The sequence below is a fragment of the Papaver somniferum genome, chromosome 11 (assembly GCF_003573695.1).
Source record: "Papaver somniferum cultivar HN1 chromosome 11, ASM357369v1, whole genome shotgun sequence".
Lineage (NCBI taxonomy): Eukaryota > Viridiplantae > Streptophyta > Magnoliopsida > Ranunculales > Papaveraceae > Papaver > Papaver somniferum.
In genome coordinates, this window is record NC_039368.1 from 81,436,665 (window position 1) to 81,454,973 (window position 18,309).

Sequence of the window (18,309 nt, forward strand, 5' to 3'; positions counted from 1 at the left end):
GCGGTCGTGTCTTCCACCACGGGACCTTGAAGATATCAAATCTTACATCTACGTTAACTGAATCAGCCATTAGATTCAAATCTTATAGGTTGGATCGCACCAAACACAGATTGTTAGATATTTTCGTGTTTGCCCGCTCTGATACCAATTGAAAAGGCGAGGGTACCCAAATACACCACAATCTTTTATTTATCAACCTATAAGTCCTCTTCCGAATGTGATCGTCTATGGACAGAGTCGAGACAATACGATAATTCAGTTCACACTTCGTATGATCGTCTATGGATATGAGATCGAGACAATACACCAACAAGATCACTTATGTGATTGGATATGGATACAAGATCGAGATGATATGACAACAAAGTGTGTACTTGATAATAGGTTCGGAAATAACCGAAACTCTATAGGATCAATATCAAGTATTACGGAGTTCACGTACTTTTGTATTTTACTTAATTATAATAACAATTATAATGCGGAAAACAAAGTAAAAGACACAACAAGATTTTGTTAACGAGGAAACCGCAAATGCAGAAAAATCTCGGGACCTAGTCCAGTTTTGAATACTCTCAAAATTAAGCCGCTATTCCAACTTCATATAGCTGAGACCAAGCAGACTATCCCTAGCTACTTAGCTCCCTCAGTATCCCTGCGTCTTTGACTTCTAGAGTCACGCACGTGAATAGCAAGTCCTTCGTATTCTAAACATCAAAGGAAGAATTTGTTTGGTAATCACTCTTATCAATCTTGCTATAAGATATTAATGAGTCGTTAACAAACGCTCTTATGTTTAATCTACTAAGCTCCTTTGTCTGTTTAGATCAATCTATCCAATAACTACCGAAATAATCAAGTTTAAAATCCCACTCAATCGATATAGATCTCAAAGAGAAACATTTGCCTCAACCTGCACATTGCTTGGTTTAATCTTTGGTTTCAGCTTTGTATGTGAAGCAAGTACTAGCAACAGGTGGAACTGAACACTTCGAAGTTGAGCCTAGGGGATTTACTTCAACTTTAGTAGTTTCAGCGCTCCTTTTTGTCAAAGTCACGTCTAAGCAAATAATGTGATTTTGGGTCAAAGCGGTGATGTAATTTTAGGTCTACGCCCATCCTTATCGAATATTTAATACTCGACAATATTGTGTGCAGATCCTAAATAAATTTTGAAGTCGAAAAATAGTATGTAAGTGGGAAGGAAGCAGTGTGAATTTTCATTATTCCGCTTTCCAAAATGTACATTTCTTTTCTTTTTCCATGGAGAGGCCAAAAAACGATTGCAACATACAATAACTTCGAATCTTTTCTTGTAACAAGATAAGAGTGAGTTGTTTTGAATCAGTAACAAACTGCTAGCAAAACAACAACAAAAAATGATCAGTGCTGCGATCCGTGCGTGCGTTTAAGAGAGGTTGGTGGGAGGTGCTGGGAGATTGGTACATTTTGTGCAGTCAAATGGTCCTTGAAAAAACAGAATCAAACAGAAAACCAAGTAAAATGTCAAATTAAAAACTCAAATTGAGATGAACACGGTGGGGTTTATCTTTAGGGACAAAAATGATGTCTAGATTACAAAAACATGACGAGTAATGTGAACCACATATTGCACTTATATACAATATGATAAGCAGATACAGGTGCAAAGTTCAAACATGCTCCACAGGGGGTTTACCAACCAAGAGTTGTAGCTCCAACTGCAATATTGGGTTGAAATGTCATTTCGACGATTCTATGTTTAGCAAAATGGCTCAGCAGAATATCTCAAAATCAGTCCTTAAGTTCAAGGGTAATCTAGAATATATGAAATTGACAGTCCAGGTTTGAAATGCAGCATAACTAATTAACGACACACACTCGCACACATCCAACCTTGTTCCTTTCATTTTTTTTCTGTTCAAGTGCGTCCATGTTACTCAAACTTGATTGGTCTATCAATCAACAACCAAAAATTTCTTTATACATCTAAATAGCTAATGACATGATGTGTACTTGTAGGTAGGTTATGTACATAAATCTTACCCGCTCGTCGACTATCAACACATTCAGACTCCCAAGGGGTACATAGGAGTCAACACATGACAAAAGGTTAAGTTTTAAGCATTTCAATATGACTCATATATTCACTCGAAAATCTGACTTGGAGGCAAAAAAAAAATGAATTTAGTCAATATGCTCCGTTAATTCTAATATGCTTTCCCTACAAATAGTGATAACTGAATACGCCAGCATTGGATTTGATCCTCATTTCTATTAGATAAACTACAGCTTACTGACAGGAACATATGCGTGCAGTTAACCAAAATGTGCATCTAAATCGAATCCGTTAAATTAAGATAACAAAAGTCACGAGTGACCAACCTTTTAGACAATGAAGCTCAAGGCTTAAAAACTTAACCACAGAATCTGCTGAAGCCCATGGAACATTAGTAACTGCTCCGCAATTTTCTTGGCTATAAGTCTTCTTCCTCTTCTGATTCTGAAAAAGATGATCGACGTTCGAGAATCACTACTTGAAGGACTTGTGTCATTATTCAGGAAGATCTTAAGAAGGTCCAGCTCGTCTGGGTACCTAAAAGCATCAAAATTCCATTTGACTTAAGGAGTATCAACAAACAACAATCTGGAACCAAATTCATTCAGGAAGAACTACAACCCCATGTTGTGAGTACAGTGGCACATTAAAAATAATTAGCAGGGAGATGGTAAAATTACGAGCTGATGAAACTGTAAAACTAATTTCATTGCAGAAAACAAAAGATAATTCAAGAAATTAGTGTTTTTCATACCTGATTGATAACGAGCGGTTTCCAATTTTGGAGAAGAATTGTAGAAATTTGAGTTACAGGCTTACTTAGACTTAGAACTACCTCCAAGCAGATCAGATTACCACAGGGAAAATCAGGAGTCTAAGTAACCCAAGACCGGAAAGCTACGGAGCAAATGAGCAAATGAAAACATATAGTAAGCAGAATGAACACGCTGTCTATTGATGGAAGGATAAAAGCGACCATGTTAGAGTTGGAGCTTTTGTCTTCATTCTTCTATCTACAATTTTTGCATACTTGATAAGGCTACTTTGCAGCCAACACCGAATGTTTTGCCACCAAAGGTTTAACAGTGAGATAAATTTGTGAGTGACTGGACCAAGAAGCACATGAACCTCTTGGCATTGGAGATACCTTAGAGATTATCATACCCGAAACAAAACCAGGTAATTCACATTTTCTTACTTTTTGTTTTGAGCAGATAATTTCATGAAACATACATAATAAACCCAGAGGAAACAGAACTTGGATAATTTCTTACTTTTTGTTTTGAGCAAATAATTTCATGAAACATACATAATAAACCCAGAGGAAACAGAACTTGGATAATAAAATGTGATGTGAGACATCTCATATCAATAAAAAGTAAACAAAATGGTTATGTAGCCTAATTGCAGATGGAACACCCATTTACATCTAGAGGGTTTCATGGTACAGAAAAAATTAACAAGACACTGCAATATAAAGCCTCATGGTACACTGCAGACAAATTATTCTCAATAGCTTCGCGAAAAAATGATGCAGCTGGGTTATTACCTACCAAATGCATTCCAGAATTTTGATAAATCATGGAAATATCCTTGACAGTGTACACATCAAAACAACCAGTGATAACACATGACCAAAATCTGAATTTCACTGACATCAGAAATATCAGACTTAGCAGAACCAGAAAAAGCTTTGATTCACTCATCCAAAACATAATTAAGTCAACGGAATTTTCTGATACTTGCCGAACCATTACATTAAGCTACTACTATCAGTACCGCAAAAAGTTTAAGCTCAAAAAGAAATAACAATCTTTAAAATGGATGTCAACTTGTACTAGTTTAAGAAGTAACAAACTAAGTATGACGTAACGGAGGGAGGAAAACCTTCTGACACAAAACCAACAGCGTCGTACCACAAACTTATTCTTCGACCTCAACAGTCCCTTTCTCACTCACATAGATACCATCCAAAAACTTCCTGATATCCTTGTTCTTCACATGGCATTTCTGTCAACAATAACCGATAACCATGACATTCAGCATCAACATAATTCACAAATAAAATTCATAGAGAAAAAGACTATGAATTTACCTGGTTGATCAAGGCACAAGACCTGGAGACGAGCTCAACATCATTACCATCCAACACAAGCTCATCCTTGACCTTCTCTGACCTGACAATACTCACTCCATCAAGCATATCAACCTTTCGCACCTGAAAGAAAAAAAAACAATAATCTGATTGGCAAAACTGTAATACTATTAAAATTCCAGTGCTCCATAATTAACAGTGCCAACAAACGGCGGAAACCATAAGAAGTTATACTTGCATTTCAAAAAAAAACAACCAGATACAAACAGTTTAGTTCACAAAGGGGAAGACCCAAACGATAAACAGGTGGCTTTTTTCTTGGTGTAGACATACTATCTAAGTTCAGAAAATAATCTAACATAACCAACAGTGCCAACAAACAGCTTAACATACTTTCAAAATGAATCTACTACCAACATAAGACTCTAGCATATCAAGCAAAACCCCTAAATCAGAAACCACAAAAAAAATATTAACACAGCCAAAAATAAAAACCCTAAAAATCAAAATCACAGCACATATCATTTCATCCATAACTATCAAGTTCGAACTAAACATACTGATGGAAAATATAACAAAAAAGAAGAGAAAAGAGAGATTATACCTTTTTCTCTCCAAGAAAGTTACGGATCTCAATACCCTTGTTTCCGTTGGTGATTGAAGCGTTGATGGGAAAATGCGCATACACGAATCTCATCTTGTAACGGTACCCTTTAGTAACACCAGTAATAAGATTGTTAACATGAGAAAGTGCAGTTCTAATTGAAGCAGAAGTCTTTCTGGATCCAAACCAGGCATCAACTTTAAGCTGTTTCTTCCCAGTTTCAGCATTCTTGATGAGCTGAAAATCTAAGTTAAGATGCTTAAAGTTTCTGATCAACTTTCCTCTTGGTCCTTCAACCTCAATCATCTTTGCTTTCACTTTGATTTTCACTCCATCTGGTATATCCATGGTTTCGCTAGACAAGATGGTCTTCATTTTCGGTGATGATTCTGATGATTTTCGGCTCTGCTGTAATGGCCGGAAGACAACAGGTTAAACCTTCGTGATGGAGGAGAAGAATCTATTTCTACTTATATACGATCTAGGGTTTCATTACTGGACTTTTTTTAGTTATACTCGACCCATAAGAGTGTAAATGTGCATAAGCCCATAAAATGTATCCATAGGCCCAGTTTAGCTGTGATTCGTTGGGTAGGAGTTCGTTTGCCGGCACAGGTAAGCATTATTTGGAACACTAATTTTGGGCATGCCTAAAACTTTCAAGGCATACAAAGGACTAGTCCTAACTTGGGTGACCTTATAAGGGGTACCCTATGGGGTGGTTCAATTACCTATATACCCTTAAATTCTCTAAATTACTACTAATCTATCCCTATCCCTAATACAAAAACCTATAATCAATAAACAAAAATCAGTTTCATATCCCTAACCCCTTCTTCTTCCTCCTCCACAACAGCCGAACCCTTCTTCTTCCTTTTTTTTTCATCGTATCATCGCGGAAATTTAATCGTCGATTCGTGAAAATTTAGTCGACGATTAAACTCATCTATATAATGGTTCGCCGTAAGCCAGTATCTCGTTCTAATCGAGCGATTGAACAACCCATTGAAGAAGAAGAAGATTTAGAGAGTGAAGAAGAAACTCAAAATCAACCATAAAATCAACCGGAAGAAGAGATTGAAGAAGAACCAACTCCACAAATGAGAATAAGAAGGTTAGTTTTACAAACCCATCTCGTATTTGATGTTTTTGATTGGTTTGATTGATTTAATTCGTCAAAATCATGTTTCTGCGGCGGTTACAGGGTATGGTTCGGCGTAAAACAAATCTTAGATGTGCGCCGAGCTGTTCTTGAAACTGAACCCTGAAAGTGCATATGAACGGCTCGGCATATATCTGAAATCCGTTTTGAGCCGAACTTGGTGACACAGAGACTTATATTTAGGATCGGCTTATTCGATGGTGTTAGTTTTGTGCCGAATATGTTTTGTGAATTTCAGAAATTTTGCATGTGTGTAGGATCGGCTTGTATGGTAGTATTAGTTTTGTGCCGAATAATTGTTGTTTGAATTTCAGAATTTTTGCATGTGTATAGGATCGGCTCATATGGTAGTACTAGTTTTGTGCCGAATAAATGTTTGAATTCATAAGTCTAGATTTGGCTTATTCGATAGTATTAGGGTTGCGTCGAATATCATTGTTAAAATTTCATAAATTTTACTAGTGTGTAGGATCGGCTTATTTATATGATATCATGTTGCGCCGAATACATGTTTGAGTTCATAATCATAGATTCGGCTTATTCGACGGTATCGGTTGTGAGCCGAATATATAGGATCGGCTAATAATTTTGCATGTGCGTAGGATCGGCTTGTATGGTAGTATTAGTTTTGGTGCCGAATAATTGTTGTTTGAATTTCAGAATTTTTGCATGTGCTTAGGATCGGCTTGTATGGTTGTATTAGTTTTGCGCCGAATAAAGGTTTCGATTCATAAGTCTAGATTCGGCTTATTCTTTAGTATTAGTGTTGCGCCGAATATTATTGTTAAAATTTCATAAATTTTACAAGTGTGTAGGATCGGCTTATTTATATTATATCATGTTGCGCCGAATACATGTTTGAGTTCATAATCATAGATTCGGCTTATTCGACGGTATCGGTTGTGAGCTGAATATATGGGATCGACTTATAATTGTTTTGTGGTATGAGCCGATCCACTCTCTGTGTAAGCTAATAAAAATTTCAAGACATGATTCGGCTCATATGTGTTATTTCGGGTAAGCCGAGCCTTCTTATTTTCTTACAAGTTTTTGGCTTTCCAAATCTCTTTGTTGTTCGAATTAGTCTTATAACTTTCATACTTGTGTCAGGACCAATGCAGCTACAAAGAGGAAGAAGATGGAGGTAACACCTTCTACTTCTAAAACTCCCGATCCTAGAGGAGGAGGTAAGAAAAACTTGGGAGCGAGAGGTAGAGGAGGAACTTTAGAAGAAGTAAGAATTGAAAGACAAGTAAGAATTGAAAGACAAGAAGAAGGAATAGCTGAAGATGAAGAAGTTTATGATAATCAAGAAGTTCATCAAGAAACACAACCCCAAGGAAAACCCAAGAAAGACAAGAAAGGTAAGAAGGTGGCAGAACCCGAGAAAGAGAAGAACGATGATGATCGACGGATCACTGGTTTACACATTCCTGATGAAGATGACGTAATTACACCTCGATCAGATGGTTTGCCTCATGGTCTTCCGGAAGATGGAGGAAATGTGTTGATTGGTTATGCCGATTCTTGGGCGAAGAGAATTTATGAGACTCCTGATCACAACCGTGCAGTCCGAGTATTGAGACACCAGAGGGCAACGGAATGGAGTCTTGATGAAGAGGTTCCTGAGGTGATTGCTTACGTACAAGCCAGTGCTTTATGGCCTGCTATCAATTATGGACATAAGGAATATGATAGTGTTTCGGTCTCTGCATTTACCGAGCGCTTTTGTCCAGAAACTTACACATTTAAATTACCCTTTGGAGAGATGTCAATCACTCCTGATGAGGCTAGTAAGATTACAGGTCTTAAAGCAAGGGGTGTAAGTGTGGATGCTGGTTTTTATGACATGAGTTGGGATGAGCTATACAATTTGTACCTGGAATGCCTTGGTTGGGGTTCAATGAAAACTGAGTTGGAGTTTTGTCGATCAGTTAAAGATGTCGATACCGTTTTCATACCAGGTGGCAGAAATAAGAAGAATAAGAAGATCAAGTTGACTAACTTGAAAAGGTAGTTTGAGAACACAAAGGAAAGAGTCACACAAGGTTTGTTGATAATGGATCTCGTCAAAGTGAAGCAAACCGGAACTGCCTACTTGCTTTATACTCTTGGTAGAGACATCTTTCCCGACACTACCGGAAACAAGGTAAATGCTAATTATCTCCAATTGGTAAAGAATCTTGAAACTTGTAACAAGTTTGCTTGGGGAACGGCTACGCTCGCTTACCTGCTGGACCAACTTGCCACCGCGTCTAGGTTGACAAGTACAAACATCGGAGGGAACTTCATTTTGCTCCAGGTAACTTTCGGGAGTTCAGAGTATGGTTCGGCTTATAACCATAAAACCTTTTAAGCCGAAGTTTTTTCTTACTTGGTTCGGCTTATAATACTTGATCCATATAAGCCGAACAGTTCTCCGAGTTTGCAAACTTTAGTCTTACTTTGATGTTTCCAAGTAAAACTTGTTTCTATCAATTCAATTCCTTTGATTTTTTTAATGTGGTTCTTTGGATGCAGGTGTGGATATATGACCATTTCCCAATTTTGAACTTGGCCAAAGTATTTGAGAAAGATGTCGATTATGTTGATACTGAGCCAACTGCAGCACGGTACGCGTACGAGGACTCCAAGAAAAGGAACAAAAAGAAGTTGGTGGCAAGTTTGAGAGAGACGTTAGACTATCTTGGTGTTGATGATGTCGCTTTTCAACCATATGAGAGAGAAGATGAAGAAGATGAAGTTGTTGAAGATGAGGATATGCCGGTAGGTATGTATCATGGGCCATTGTGGTATCCCGGTGGTTATGTTATATACGATCCTAGGCGAGTACTCCGTCAATTAGGATGTGTCCAAAAGGTTCCTTTGTTTGACGAGAAATTCAGGTTGTTACCAAAGAGTGGTAAGGGAACTAAAAGCACCACTTCATCTTGGGAACCAAAGTATGATCCTGATCCCACCGTTGTGTTTTGGAATAATTTAGACAATCACACATTAGATGCGTCCAAGTTAACACCTTTACTTGATGATCCATGTGAAGAGGATCCGGGCTATATGGATTGGTATAACCAAATTTCTCATCCCTTCATTATCAATAAGAAAAGGAAAAAGATATCTGATAAGGGGAAGGCGAGGCCAATCAAGATCACCAACAAGTCTACTTCCGAAGATGTAGTCAAGGCTTTCAAGGTTATGGTAAGAATGACTTCACTTTATACTGTTTTCATATATTAGTTATGGTAAAAATGTCTTCAACCTCATGGTTATAAGTTGTTCTCAAATGAAAAATAGGTTGCCGCGGGTAGGGAGATGTTGAAGAAAATGAAGGCCAAACTTGGTTGCAAAACAACAATGACCGTGGAAGAACAAAAATACCTCATCGACAAGTGGGATGCAATCATCAACAAAGGACAAGGACCCGAGGAACCCGAACAAAGGCCTACCACTAAGAGGTCTCGACAAGTTGGTGAAGGTACAAGCCAAGTTGGTGCTACCGTCCAACCCGGTAATGATGCGTCGGAAGATGAAGACCAAGGTGGAAGAAGAGGTGGTCGTGGAACTAAGAAGAGGGGTCGTGGTTAAATGCCCTTTTATGTACACTTTTATGGTACACTTTTTCTTAAGTTTTAAGTACACTTTTATGGTGTTGCAAACACCTTTGCTTTAAGGTGCTGAACTTTGTTTTTAATGGTGCTGGGATTGGGTTATGGACACCGTCAATTTCATGTTTTAATGAATAGCTTAACAGTTATGTGCCGAATTTACAGAGTTCGGCTTATCCTCTAATGTTAGTTACACGCCGAATCATTTGTCCTTCAGGTTCGGCGCATTCGATAATCACATTATGTGCCGAACTATGAACATTTACAGGTTTCGGCTTATACGATATCCTCATTATGTGCCGAACCGCGAACAATATTTTAACCCAAAAATTAACAAATTCATGTTCGGCTCAGACGATAATCATATTATGTGCCGAACCTTGAACATAAGAGGTTTCGGCTGATACGATATTCTCCATATGTGCCGAACCAGTAACAATATTTCAACCCAGAAATTAAAAAATTATGTTCGGCACATACGAATTTGGATATGTAAGCCGAATTAGTAATGATTCTATTCTGGGCTATTCAGGATGTTGTTCGGCTTACTATGAAACTTTCATATAAGCCGAACTAGTGTCTAGCAAAAGTGTGGGAATTGGAAATTATAGGTTCGGCGCATGCAGTAAACAGATTCAGTAAGCCGAACCGTTCATCAATTGGTAGATTCGGCTCATAGATGTGAGCCGAACCTCAACCTGTTTTGCCGAACCATGATTCATAATCTAAGAAATCAGCCATTTGGGAATCATTGGTGTAGTTGATGTGTATTTTCCTAGGTTTTTTAGATGATATATGACCCTCCTCATCCTCCATTAAATCAAGAATTATAATATTCTCACTTTCTCCTTCTCTCCTTCAACTAAACAACTTTGATTTTTTTTTCCTCATATTTTTCATCTAAACAACTCTTATAATTCTGAAAATTATCTTAATCTCTAAACAAAATATTTAATCACTAATCAAGATTATTAACACTAATACGTAAAGGGCATATTTGCCATTAAAAAATTTTTGGGTTAAGGGGTTATCTGATTTTGCTATTCAACAACCTTTTTTGTCTTCATTCAGTATGCCTTGAAAGATTTTGGTATGCCCAAAATTATGGTTCATTATTTGCATCCCCCATATATATATGGGATTTCAATTTTGACATTTGCATCATGTTTTTTATTCCTTTCCTGCTTCTCAAGCTTGTTATCTCTTTGGACCATTGCAGGAGTGTGCAGCATACAGATGTGTGAACTAGCGCCAAGCCCAGGTTTACCTCGTGCGTAACCTGACCAACTTCATCATGTGTGTGACTTCTTGTATTTTCTTCCTTCACCTCCTGCTTATCAACATCAATATTAAGATTGTGTAATTCCTCTTGATTACTTGTCTGGTTAAAAGAACTCATGGAAGCAGACACATTTGCTTCAACCTGCACATTGCTTGGTTTAATCTTTGGTTTCAGCTTTGTATATGAAGCAATACTAGCCACAGGCGGAACAGAACACTTTGAAGTTGAGCTTAGGGCATTAACTTCAACTTTAGTAGTTCCAGCTTTTGTCAGTCTGGCAGTCTCATCTAGTTTAAGTAGACGTTTGGGGTCCACAACACGGTTCGACTGATTACGTTTGCTTGCTCGATGATTGCTTAATTGAGCGGTAACTGACTGATTACTGTGAGAAGCTGAAGATTTTGGCTGCAAATTCAAAGAACTTCGTAAACAACAGTTGCTAAAAAACACATCGAAATTGTGCCTAGAATTAGAGAGTTTTTTATAACATAAATAGGTTATCCTACCTGATCAAAGAATCGAAGGGATGGCGAAGGCATCCGCAAACCGGTTACTTTTGTAGGTTGAGTTAGTGGATTTGGAATATCCTCACTAATACAGTTAGTGTTGTGTGCCACAGGATTGTCAACTTCAGCACGAGATTCAGTAACTGCATTATGTTTATCAGCACAAAGTACAGGATGTGGAGTCGTCTTCTGACCAATCTTAGTACCTTTTACAGACTGTGGAGGCCGTAAATCAGTTGATAAATGCTTATCCTTAGACAAATTTACCTGTTCAACATACATAAAACATTAAGAGATGGGGGAGAGAAGTTGTTCAGATATTTCCTCGCCATAAAGCAGCAGTTACTACTATTATTATCTGAGGAATTCATATTGATATGACTTTCCCATCCTTACCGAAGTTTTACTTGAACGGATTACATATGCAGAATTAGGTTTCTTCTCGGGAATCAATGAAGACCCTCTTCTCAGTCCTGCAGTTTTGTCGGCAGTAACTGCTTAAAAAAAGAGGAGTAAAATGGATACAATTCACATATGCATCTTCAAGTCCATGAAGCGATATGCATAGCGAGAGGATACCTGGTGGAAGATTCCGATTGAGCTTCGAGGCTTTTGTCCCACAGCAGTGTTCTTGGATATTGTAGAAACTGAAGAAGATTCTGCCTTCACAATAGTGGGTTTTGGAATTCTGGAATCTTAAACTGTCCTATTTAGTGTACTTGAATTCAGAAGCCTCCTTTGAGTAACAAAAGGTTAAGGTAATGCAATTGTAGCTCATATTGAGGACTTTCAAGCAAAGTCGATAATATGTTAAAAGACAAGACAAATGAAAACAATAATAGAAGGATATGAAGATGGGGTGGAGGGTCTTGGACCACCAGGAGACACTTCCAGACAGAGCCTTGGTCAGCTGCACCTTTCTTGAAGCCTTGACATCAAACATTCAGACGAACAAGATAATGCCTTCGAATCAATACTCATAAGTCACTTAAAAGTAACACCAACACCTGAGACAGAGAACCAACACAACCATTTACCTCAAAACACCACTACGTTCTAAAGATAATATTACTGAAATGGTGACAAATGGACAGACCTTCGTCAGTAAAATAAGCTTTATTCCAAGCTAAACTTTTCCTTAAACTGTATCCCCCACGTTTTTGTACTCCTTTTTGTTTGCTGTGGATCTTCACTTAAGCTTAGATTTTGGTCATTTAACTTTTCCTTCACGCGCGATGCGCCTGCCGTTCATTCCGTAATTTTGTATTTTTTTCCGTAATTTTGTATTTTTCGTGTATCAATCAACGTTCAAAGCCGACACTCGTTCAATTATCAAAGTCAACGATGAACGCCATGTGGTGAAAATTCATGTCAAGGTCAATTGTCCCCTCACCACTACTTGTTTCTGCTTTATATCCATCTTTATTTCCCTGCCCACGCTAAAGTGCCCCCAACGATAAGCATTCCTCCGTTTCTCAAGTAGCGCTTCTTTTTCCTCTTTGCTCATTGAATCCCGTTTTGCTCTTACAAAGGTACGATAGTTGAGCAATTGAACCTCTCTATGTCGTTTCTGTTAATTAGCACGTTCCGCACGTAGTCGAGCTAGCTCAGTGATTTTAGGACTCCGGCGAACTCCACCTTCCATTTATCTTACTGTTTTAATACGAAGGATGCAAGATTAGGAAGTTAAATTGATCTTCAATTCATCAGCACAAACGTGAAACAACAATTCTATAAAATGGAATGACTGGGTAATGAATCCAAAGGCATTCTCCAACAGCTCATTCTTAATCGCAAGCATTGAGACTTAACACTGAGACTAAGAGTATTTCAGTTAAAGATTACGCATATGTAATCAGAAGCACTACTGCTAATTGTCCGACCAAAGGTAGACCTTCTATATAATGAGAAATATGCATCTTATCCGTCACAATGTTTGTCCACATAAACTAAAATTAGTTTTTTGTTTTTCAGATTTCATTAAATTAATAGGCAATTTGATAATCAACCAAATTAATTAGAAATTTCGAACAATCATAAAAACAAATCATTAGTTCAGAGTTCATACAATAATCCATTGAATCATTTTGATTTTCAGAAATTGGATCAAAAAGAACAGAAAAAAAAGATGAAGAACAGAGAATACTTGAGGAAAAAAAAATCAGTTAGCATCAATTTCTTCCCAATACCAATAATTAACATTCAACAATTCTGCAAAATCCCATCAAAATGAAAGAATTCACAGTAGTAGCAGAGATTTGTGACAAAGAACAAACTGACTCGGGCTGACTCAGTAAAAAATTATTCATTACAGATGGAAACTCTTCTTCTTGACACATCAAACTAAGATGCATAACCCAAAAGTTCACTATTGAGATTCAACAGATTTACCAAAAAAAAAAAAGATGAAAATTTTCATTGACAGAGAACGAAACAAGGAAAAACTGGTGGCGTAGAAACTGATTCTTAACTCAATTCATTTATCTCACTGAGCATAGTTATAGACACCCAATACTTACTTGAAATGAAATAAAAATTGGAAATCAACATCTCAATACTTACTTGAATCAACTATAGATGAAACTCTTTCTTTTCTAGCAATGGGTTCTTTTCAGTTTCTTCATTTATGAACTTAGTGGTACCTCCTCCATCAAATCTACTGTCACTACCACTGTTTTTTCCTCTAAATCCGCAACCACCTAACATAATGTGTAGAAAAAGCCGTAAAATTTTAATGAAGATAAAAACGAAGAAAAAGATCACAACAGCTAAAAAACAGAACAATAGCCACAATAATAATGCTCTAGCAGTGGCCTTTACTTCATTCTCTATCAAATAAGCTTTATGTGAGTTATGCTATATTAACTCTAAAATCATCCAAAAATAAATAAATTACGACCCTCTACTATTTGGAATATGCCTAAGGTTTCTCCGTAGTCTAAAGTACTTTCAGTGTGCAAGTAAGAAAAAGAGTAGCTATAGGGATTACGTTGCTGAACATCTTCCCAAGAAAGTAGCAAGTACAATAAAAGTTATCCCAAGGCTGCTAAGGGTGTACTGTAGGTCTGGAGCCAGCCATACAAAATCCTTTCTAATGCATCCAAAAAATTCAACTGAATAGCTATATCATATGCCATAGAAAATAGTTAACACATACATAAGAAATGAAGAATTGCTATAGAAACTATATATATAATCACATGTTTTTCCCACAGCCACAAAAATGTTTCATGTACGGAAGAATTTCCTCTCTATGCAACAAATCCATATGAGAGAGTGAAGTTGTGAAGGTATATTAATAGGTAGCCCATATTGCCATTGCACCGCGGCATCAGAACAACATTAGATGCAGAATTAATCCAGTTGGGTAGAGATCATCCTATTCTGCATCGTCCGTAAGCTATTATTCCTAGGAAATGTTGTCATACGGCATTCATATAATAAAAAATTATTTACCATATTGGACCAATCGATATTTTTCAAATGTACTCATGTGACAGAGGACAAACTTAGAGGTAACAGAAAAAAAAACTTAGTGTATAAATTCCAGGCCTGGGATAAAGGTTGAGACCGATTTCTAATTAGAGCCGGACTGAAATGCATTCTGAATGGAAATTTAATTAAATTTTCCAAAGCCAGCTAATTGCATTCATAAAAAAGGTTGACCGGGGCCGTAAACCCTGGTAATACCATTTTATTGAGCTTAATTCAATTATTGAGCTAACAAAGTTCAAGTATTGAGCTTAATTCAATTCTTTATTGAAAGAACCATTTTATTGTCTGCAACATATTTTCACAAACAATGAAAAGTTAATCCATCAAAACTAATTGAGGGCGCTACAAAAAAGAAAGTCTTAAAAACCATAATCAAAGGAGAAAGAATCAAAATTAAACTGGTATTTTGTAGAACATCCAAACTTTTACTGCCTCTACATTGGCTTTCATAACATTAGAACTGAAATTAAATTGCAGCAAAATTCTCAAATCCTAAAACCCATTCCGCTGCATGAAAACCAATTTCCGATGAGATGAGATACGAAGTTGGAAATTTAATAAAGTGAGGAACCAAAAATATTCAAATCATTGTTACTTGATGAAGAGATTGGTCTACCAATTGAGGAATAATCATATGAAACCCTAAACTCTACTTTCACATACAAAGAAGATAAAAAATTGGGGGATTCATAATTAAAATCATACCTTTAGAGAATCAGAAGCAGTCTCTAGTTCTCTCTACAGTTCAATATTAGTAGAAGCTTTACTAATGCAGCAATATCTTAAGCTAATACAGGTACAGAAGGAAAAGTGAGATTGGAGAATGGAAAAGAACCCGATAGGAAGAATTATATGCAGTTATGTTCAATCTAATCAAATGTGAAAGAGTTGAGAGTAAGAGTGAAAGTGAAAGTGACTCTGTTGGACTGATCGTCGAGAAGGGAGAAGAATTTTCAGGAGAAGAAGACCGGGGAGCTAGGCCTGTCAATGGAAGAATATCCGTCGGATATTTACAAATCCGATATCCGACATGTTAAGCACTACCGGATATTCATAATATCCTACATGATATCAAAATCAGATATCGATTCCGATAGGCTAAGCTGTCGGATATCCGATAGTATCCGGTTATAACAAAAAAAGCTTAAAAATCCCTGTAAAACATTTTCATAATTGACACTTATGGGATATTTATCCGATAATATCCGATATTAGACTCGAAATTAGGATAAATTACAAATAAGTTCCTATACTATCGGATATCGGATATTAACATTTCGGATGGGGTCTAATCTGTTTCCGATATATTAAGGAAGAAATATCCGATAAAATACCCGATCTGATATCCGATATCCGATAAAACGGATAAAATCCTATAGGATCTCGAATACTCGGAAACGGATACCGGATATCGGACAAATATTGACAGGCCTACGGAGAGCTGATAGTTGAATCCCTAAATCTAAGGTCGTGTTTGGCCGCTTGGATATCCTTATCCTAGGATGGGTTATCTAGATAAAACGGTTATATCGTGTTTGTCTTCCCTCAATTCCCAACTTGATAAGAGTAAGAAAACCCACTGTGATTTTCGTATGCTAAAAAGGTGTGATTAAGGTATTCTCTCAGATACCTGTTTTTCCAATTTCCTCGCCAAGGATAGAACTCCACAATCCCATTACCATTCCCACGAATCCATGATACCTGTATCACCATTACTAAACCCACGATAGGGTTTTTCATACCTTTGTGAATTTTCCAATTTCTTCCCTATAAAATTGGCACAAGGTATTCTCTTTTCTTCTCAACTAGTTTAGTTTAACAAATTCATCCCAGTAATTTCTACGATTCAGTTTGTTACAAATCTGATTTGGTTTTTCTTACAGAGCGCTTTCATATCAAATCTGCAACAGATCAATTGCAAATTACTGGTATCATCTTCATCCTCTTTTTTTCTTCTCATTACTACATATGTTTTCTTTTGTTTTTATCAATTGCATGTTGCTGGTATCATCTTCATCCTCTTTTTTTCTTCTCATTACTACATATGTTTTCTTTTGTTTTTATCAATTGCATGTTGGTGGTATCATCGTAATCAGATTAATGATTTAGGTTGTCTGTTGATAGTGGTTGGTATGACTTAAATTTGGGAAAGGAATTTTTTAAATTTGATTAAATTAGTAGGTAATTCATTTTGTTTATGACAAGCTTTGTTTGAGGCATTACTAGCTTCCCAAGTTCACAGGGTTATTCTTGTTAGCTATAATGGTGACAAAATTAGTGATATAGAATCCAGTAATGATGTGTTGTTTAACTTTCCTGAAAAGTTTGTTTAGTAATAGCTTACATATTCAGTTAATTATAGAAAATGGAGAGTGATCAATCATCCAACCCCCAAACTGGAAGGACAAGTTGGACTCCTCCCATGAATAGACTGTTCATAGGTCTAATGGAAGACCAAGTACAGAAAGGACAACTACTATTCAGCAAATATGCTTGGACACACTTTGTTGATAATTTCAAGCAGAGTTTTGGTTCTTCTTTTACCAAGGATGTGTTGAAAAATCGTATGAAAACTTTGAAGAAGAACTATGTTGTTGTGAGTACTCTTAGAGGTCAAAGTGGATTTGGATGGGATCAGTCGCGAGAAATTGTGATTGCTGATGATGCTGTATGGGATGATTATATCAAGGTTTGTAATTTATGTTATTCTTTAACAATTGAATGAATTTTGATTTTCGTTTTGTATTTAGAAGATATGCTAATAGGAAAATTTTATAATTCCACTTGCAGAAGCATCCTGATGTCAAATGCTGGAGGACAAAGACCCTTGCTCACTTTGATGAGTTAGCTATTATATTTGGGGATAATAGGGCCAATGGAAGGTATAGCCGTTGTAGGAATGACAATACTGTGCAAGATGATGATGACCATGATAATGAAAATTTAGATAACACGCAATCTCCAGATACCCCTCAAGAACAGAATGGGAATGGATATAAATATAAGGATGAGGACTTGCGTACATCTGACACTCAAAAAAGGGCTCGAGCTTCAACAGGTCTGAATTCACGTCCTTTTAGAAAGACCAAAAAGAGTATAGGAGAAGGAATGGTAGATGCAATTCAGGTAATGGCAGCGGCTGTGAACAATGTTGCGACTAAGAAAGAAGAAAACAAAATTTCATCATCTTTAGAGGCAAATTTAGTGTCCGCACTCAAGGATGTACCAAATTTGGATGATGATACTTTTGTGCAGGCGCTAGATTTATTGGAAGATGAAAAGAAAGCTAAGATTTTCATTGCATTGACTGGGAACAAGAAACGACAGTGACTGTTATCGAAGCTCAATATTCCCGCATATTATCCTTCCAATTTTATGTGACTAGGTGTCTGATAGGGTGAAGTTTGGCCACATAGTATTCTCAGGGATTTCGAATTACTAGGTTATGTTTAAGTTTCTTTTCATTTAGTAGTTTGTGTCATAGATTTAATTTGGTTAATGTTTAAGTTTAGTGTTGTTATGGTACTG

At 36.8% G+C, this 18,309-nt stretch overlaps 3 protein-coding genes and 1 long non-coding RNA gene across 5 annotated transcripts; 1 reads left to right on the top strand and 3 right to left on the bottom strand.

Annotated features, from left to right (window-relative positions):
* Positions 1 to 3,580: 3,580 nt before the first annotated feature.
* On the bottom strand, positions 3,581 to 5,191 carry LOC113322715 (60S ribosomal protein L9). The gene is made up of 3 exons (XM_026570856.1): positions 4,735 to 5,191; positions 4,131 to 4,253; positions 3,581 to 4,045 (listed from the first exon to the last, which is right to left on the bottom strand). The coding sequence occupies exons 1-3, from the start codon at positions 5,107 to 5,109 to the stop codon at positions 3,959 to 3,961; spliced, it is 585 nt and encodes a 194-aa protein (XP_026426641.1). The 5' UTR covers positions 5,110 to 5,191; the 3' UTR covers positions 3,581 to 3,958.
* A 5,337-nt stretch (positions 5,192 to 10,528) lies between these two features.
* LOC113321279 lies at positions 10,529 to 12,023 on the bottom strand. Of its 2 annotated transcripts, none has more exons than XM_026569177.1 (4): positions 11,866 to 12,023; positions 11,683 to 11,759; positions 11,287 to 11,553; positions 10,529 to 11,185 (listed from the first exon to the last, which is right to left on the bottom strand). In XM_026569177.1, exons 3-4 carry the CDS (start codon positions 11,317 to 11,319, stop codon positions 10,601 to 10,603), a joined length of 618 nt encoding a protein of 205 aa, XP_026424962.1. In that variant the 5' UTR covers positions 11,320 to 11,553; positions 11,683 to 11,759; positions 11,866 to 12,023; the 3' UTR covers positions 10,529 to 10,600. The 2 variants fall into 2 exon arrangements, with proteins under 2 accessions (XP_026424962.1, XP_026424963.1); XM_026569178.1 differs by having other exon boundaries at positions 11,683 to 11,780.
* A 119-nt stretch (positions 12,024 to 12,142) lies between these two features.
* LOC113321281 lies at positions 12,143 to 15,769 on the bottom strand. Its single transcript, XR_003346589.1, has 4 exons — positions 15,487 to 15,769; positions 13,849 to 13,985; positions 12,383 to 12,939; positions 12,143 to 12,293 (listed from the first exon to the last, which is right to left on the bottom strand). It is a non-coding gene; the product is annotated as an uncharacterized LOC113321281 (long non-coding RNA).
* Positions 15,770 to 17,146: 1,377 nt separating this feature from the next.
* Positions 17,147 to 18,111, top strand: LOC113324670 (uncharacterized protein At2g29880-like). Its single transcript, XM_026572967.1, has 2 exons — positions 17,147 to 17,470; positions 17,572 to 18,111. The coding sequence occupies exons 1-2, from the start codon at positions 17,147 to 17,149 to the stop codon at positions 18,109 to 18,111; spliced, it is 864 nt and encodes a 287-aa protein (XP_026428752.1).
* The last annotated feature ends 198 nt before the right edge of the window (positions 18,112 to 18,309 follow it).

What these genes read in the sequence shown, in the direction of transcription:
- LOC113322715 (XM_026570856.1), bottom strand. Translation starts at nt 5,109, where the DNA reads ATGAAGACCATCTTGTCTAGCGAAACCATGGATATACCAGATGGAGTG. An exon ending in ACTTTCTTGGAGAGAAAAAG is followed by an intron (nt 4,254 to 4,734) that starts GTATAATCTCTC and finishes TTTTTCTTTCAG; the next exon opens with GTGCGAAAGGTTGATATGCT. An exon ending in CTTGTGCCTTGATCAACCAG is followed by an intron (nt 4,046 to 4,130) that starts GTAAATTCATAG and finishes TATTGTTGACAG; the next exon opens with AAATGCCATGTGAAGAACAA.
- LOC113321279 (XM_026569177.1), bottom strand. Translation starts at nt 11,319, where the DNA reads ATGCCTTCGCCATCCCTTCGATTCTTTGATCAG. An exon ending in CCCTTCGATTCTTTGATCAG is followed by an intron (nt 11,186 to 11,286) that starts GTAGGATAACCT and finishes TTGAATTTGCAG; the next exon opens with CCAAAATCTTCAGCTTCTCA.
- LOC113324670 (XM_026572967.1), top strand. Translation starts at nt 17,147, where the DNA reads ATGGAGAGTGATCAATCATCCAACCCCCAAACTGGAAGGACAAGTTGG. An exon ending in TATGGGATGATTATATCAAG is followed by an intron (nt 17,471 to 17,571) that starts GTTTGTAATTTA and finishes TTCCACTTGCAG; the next exon opens with AAGCATCCTGATGTCAAATG.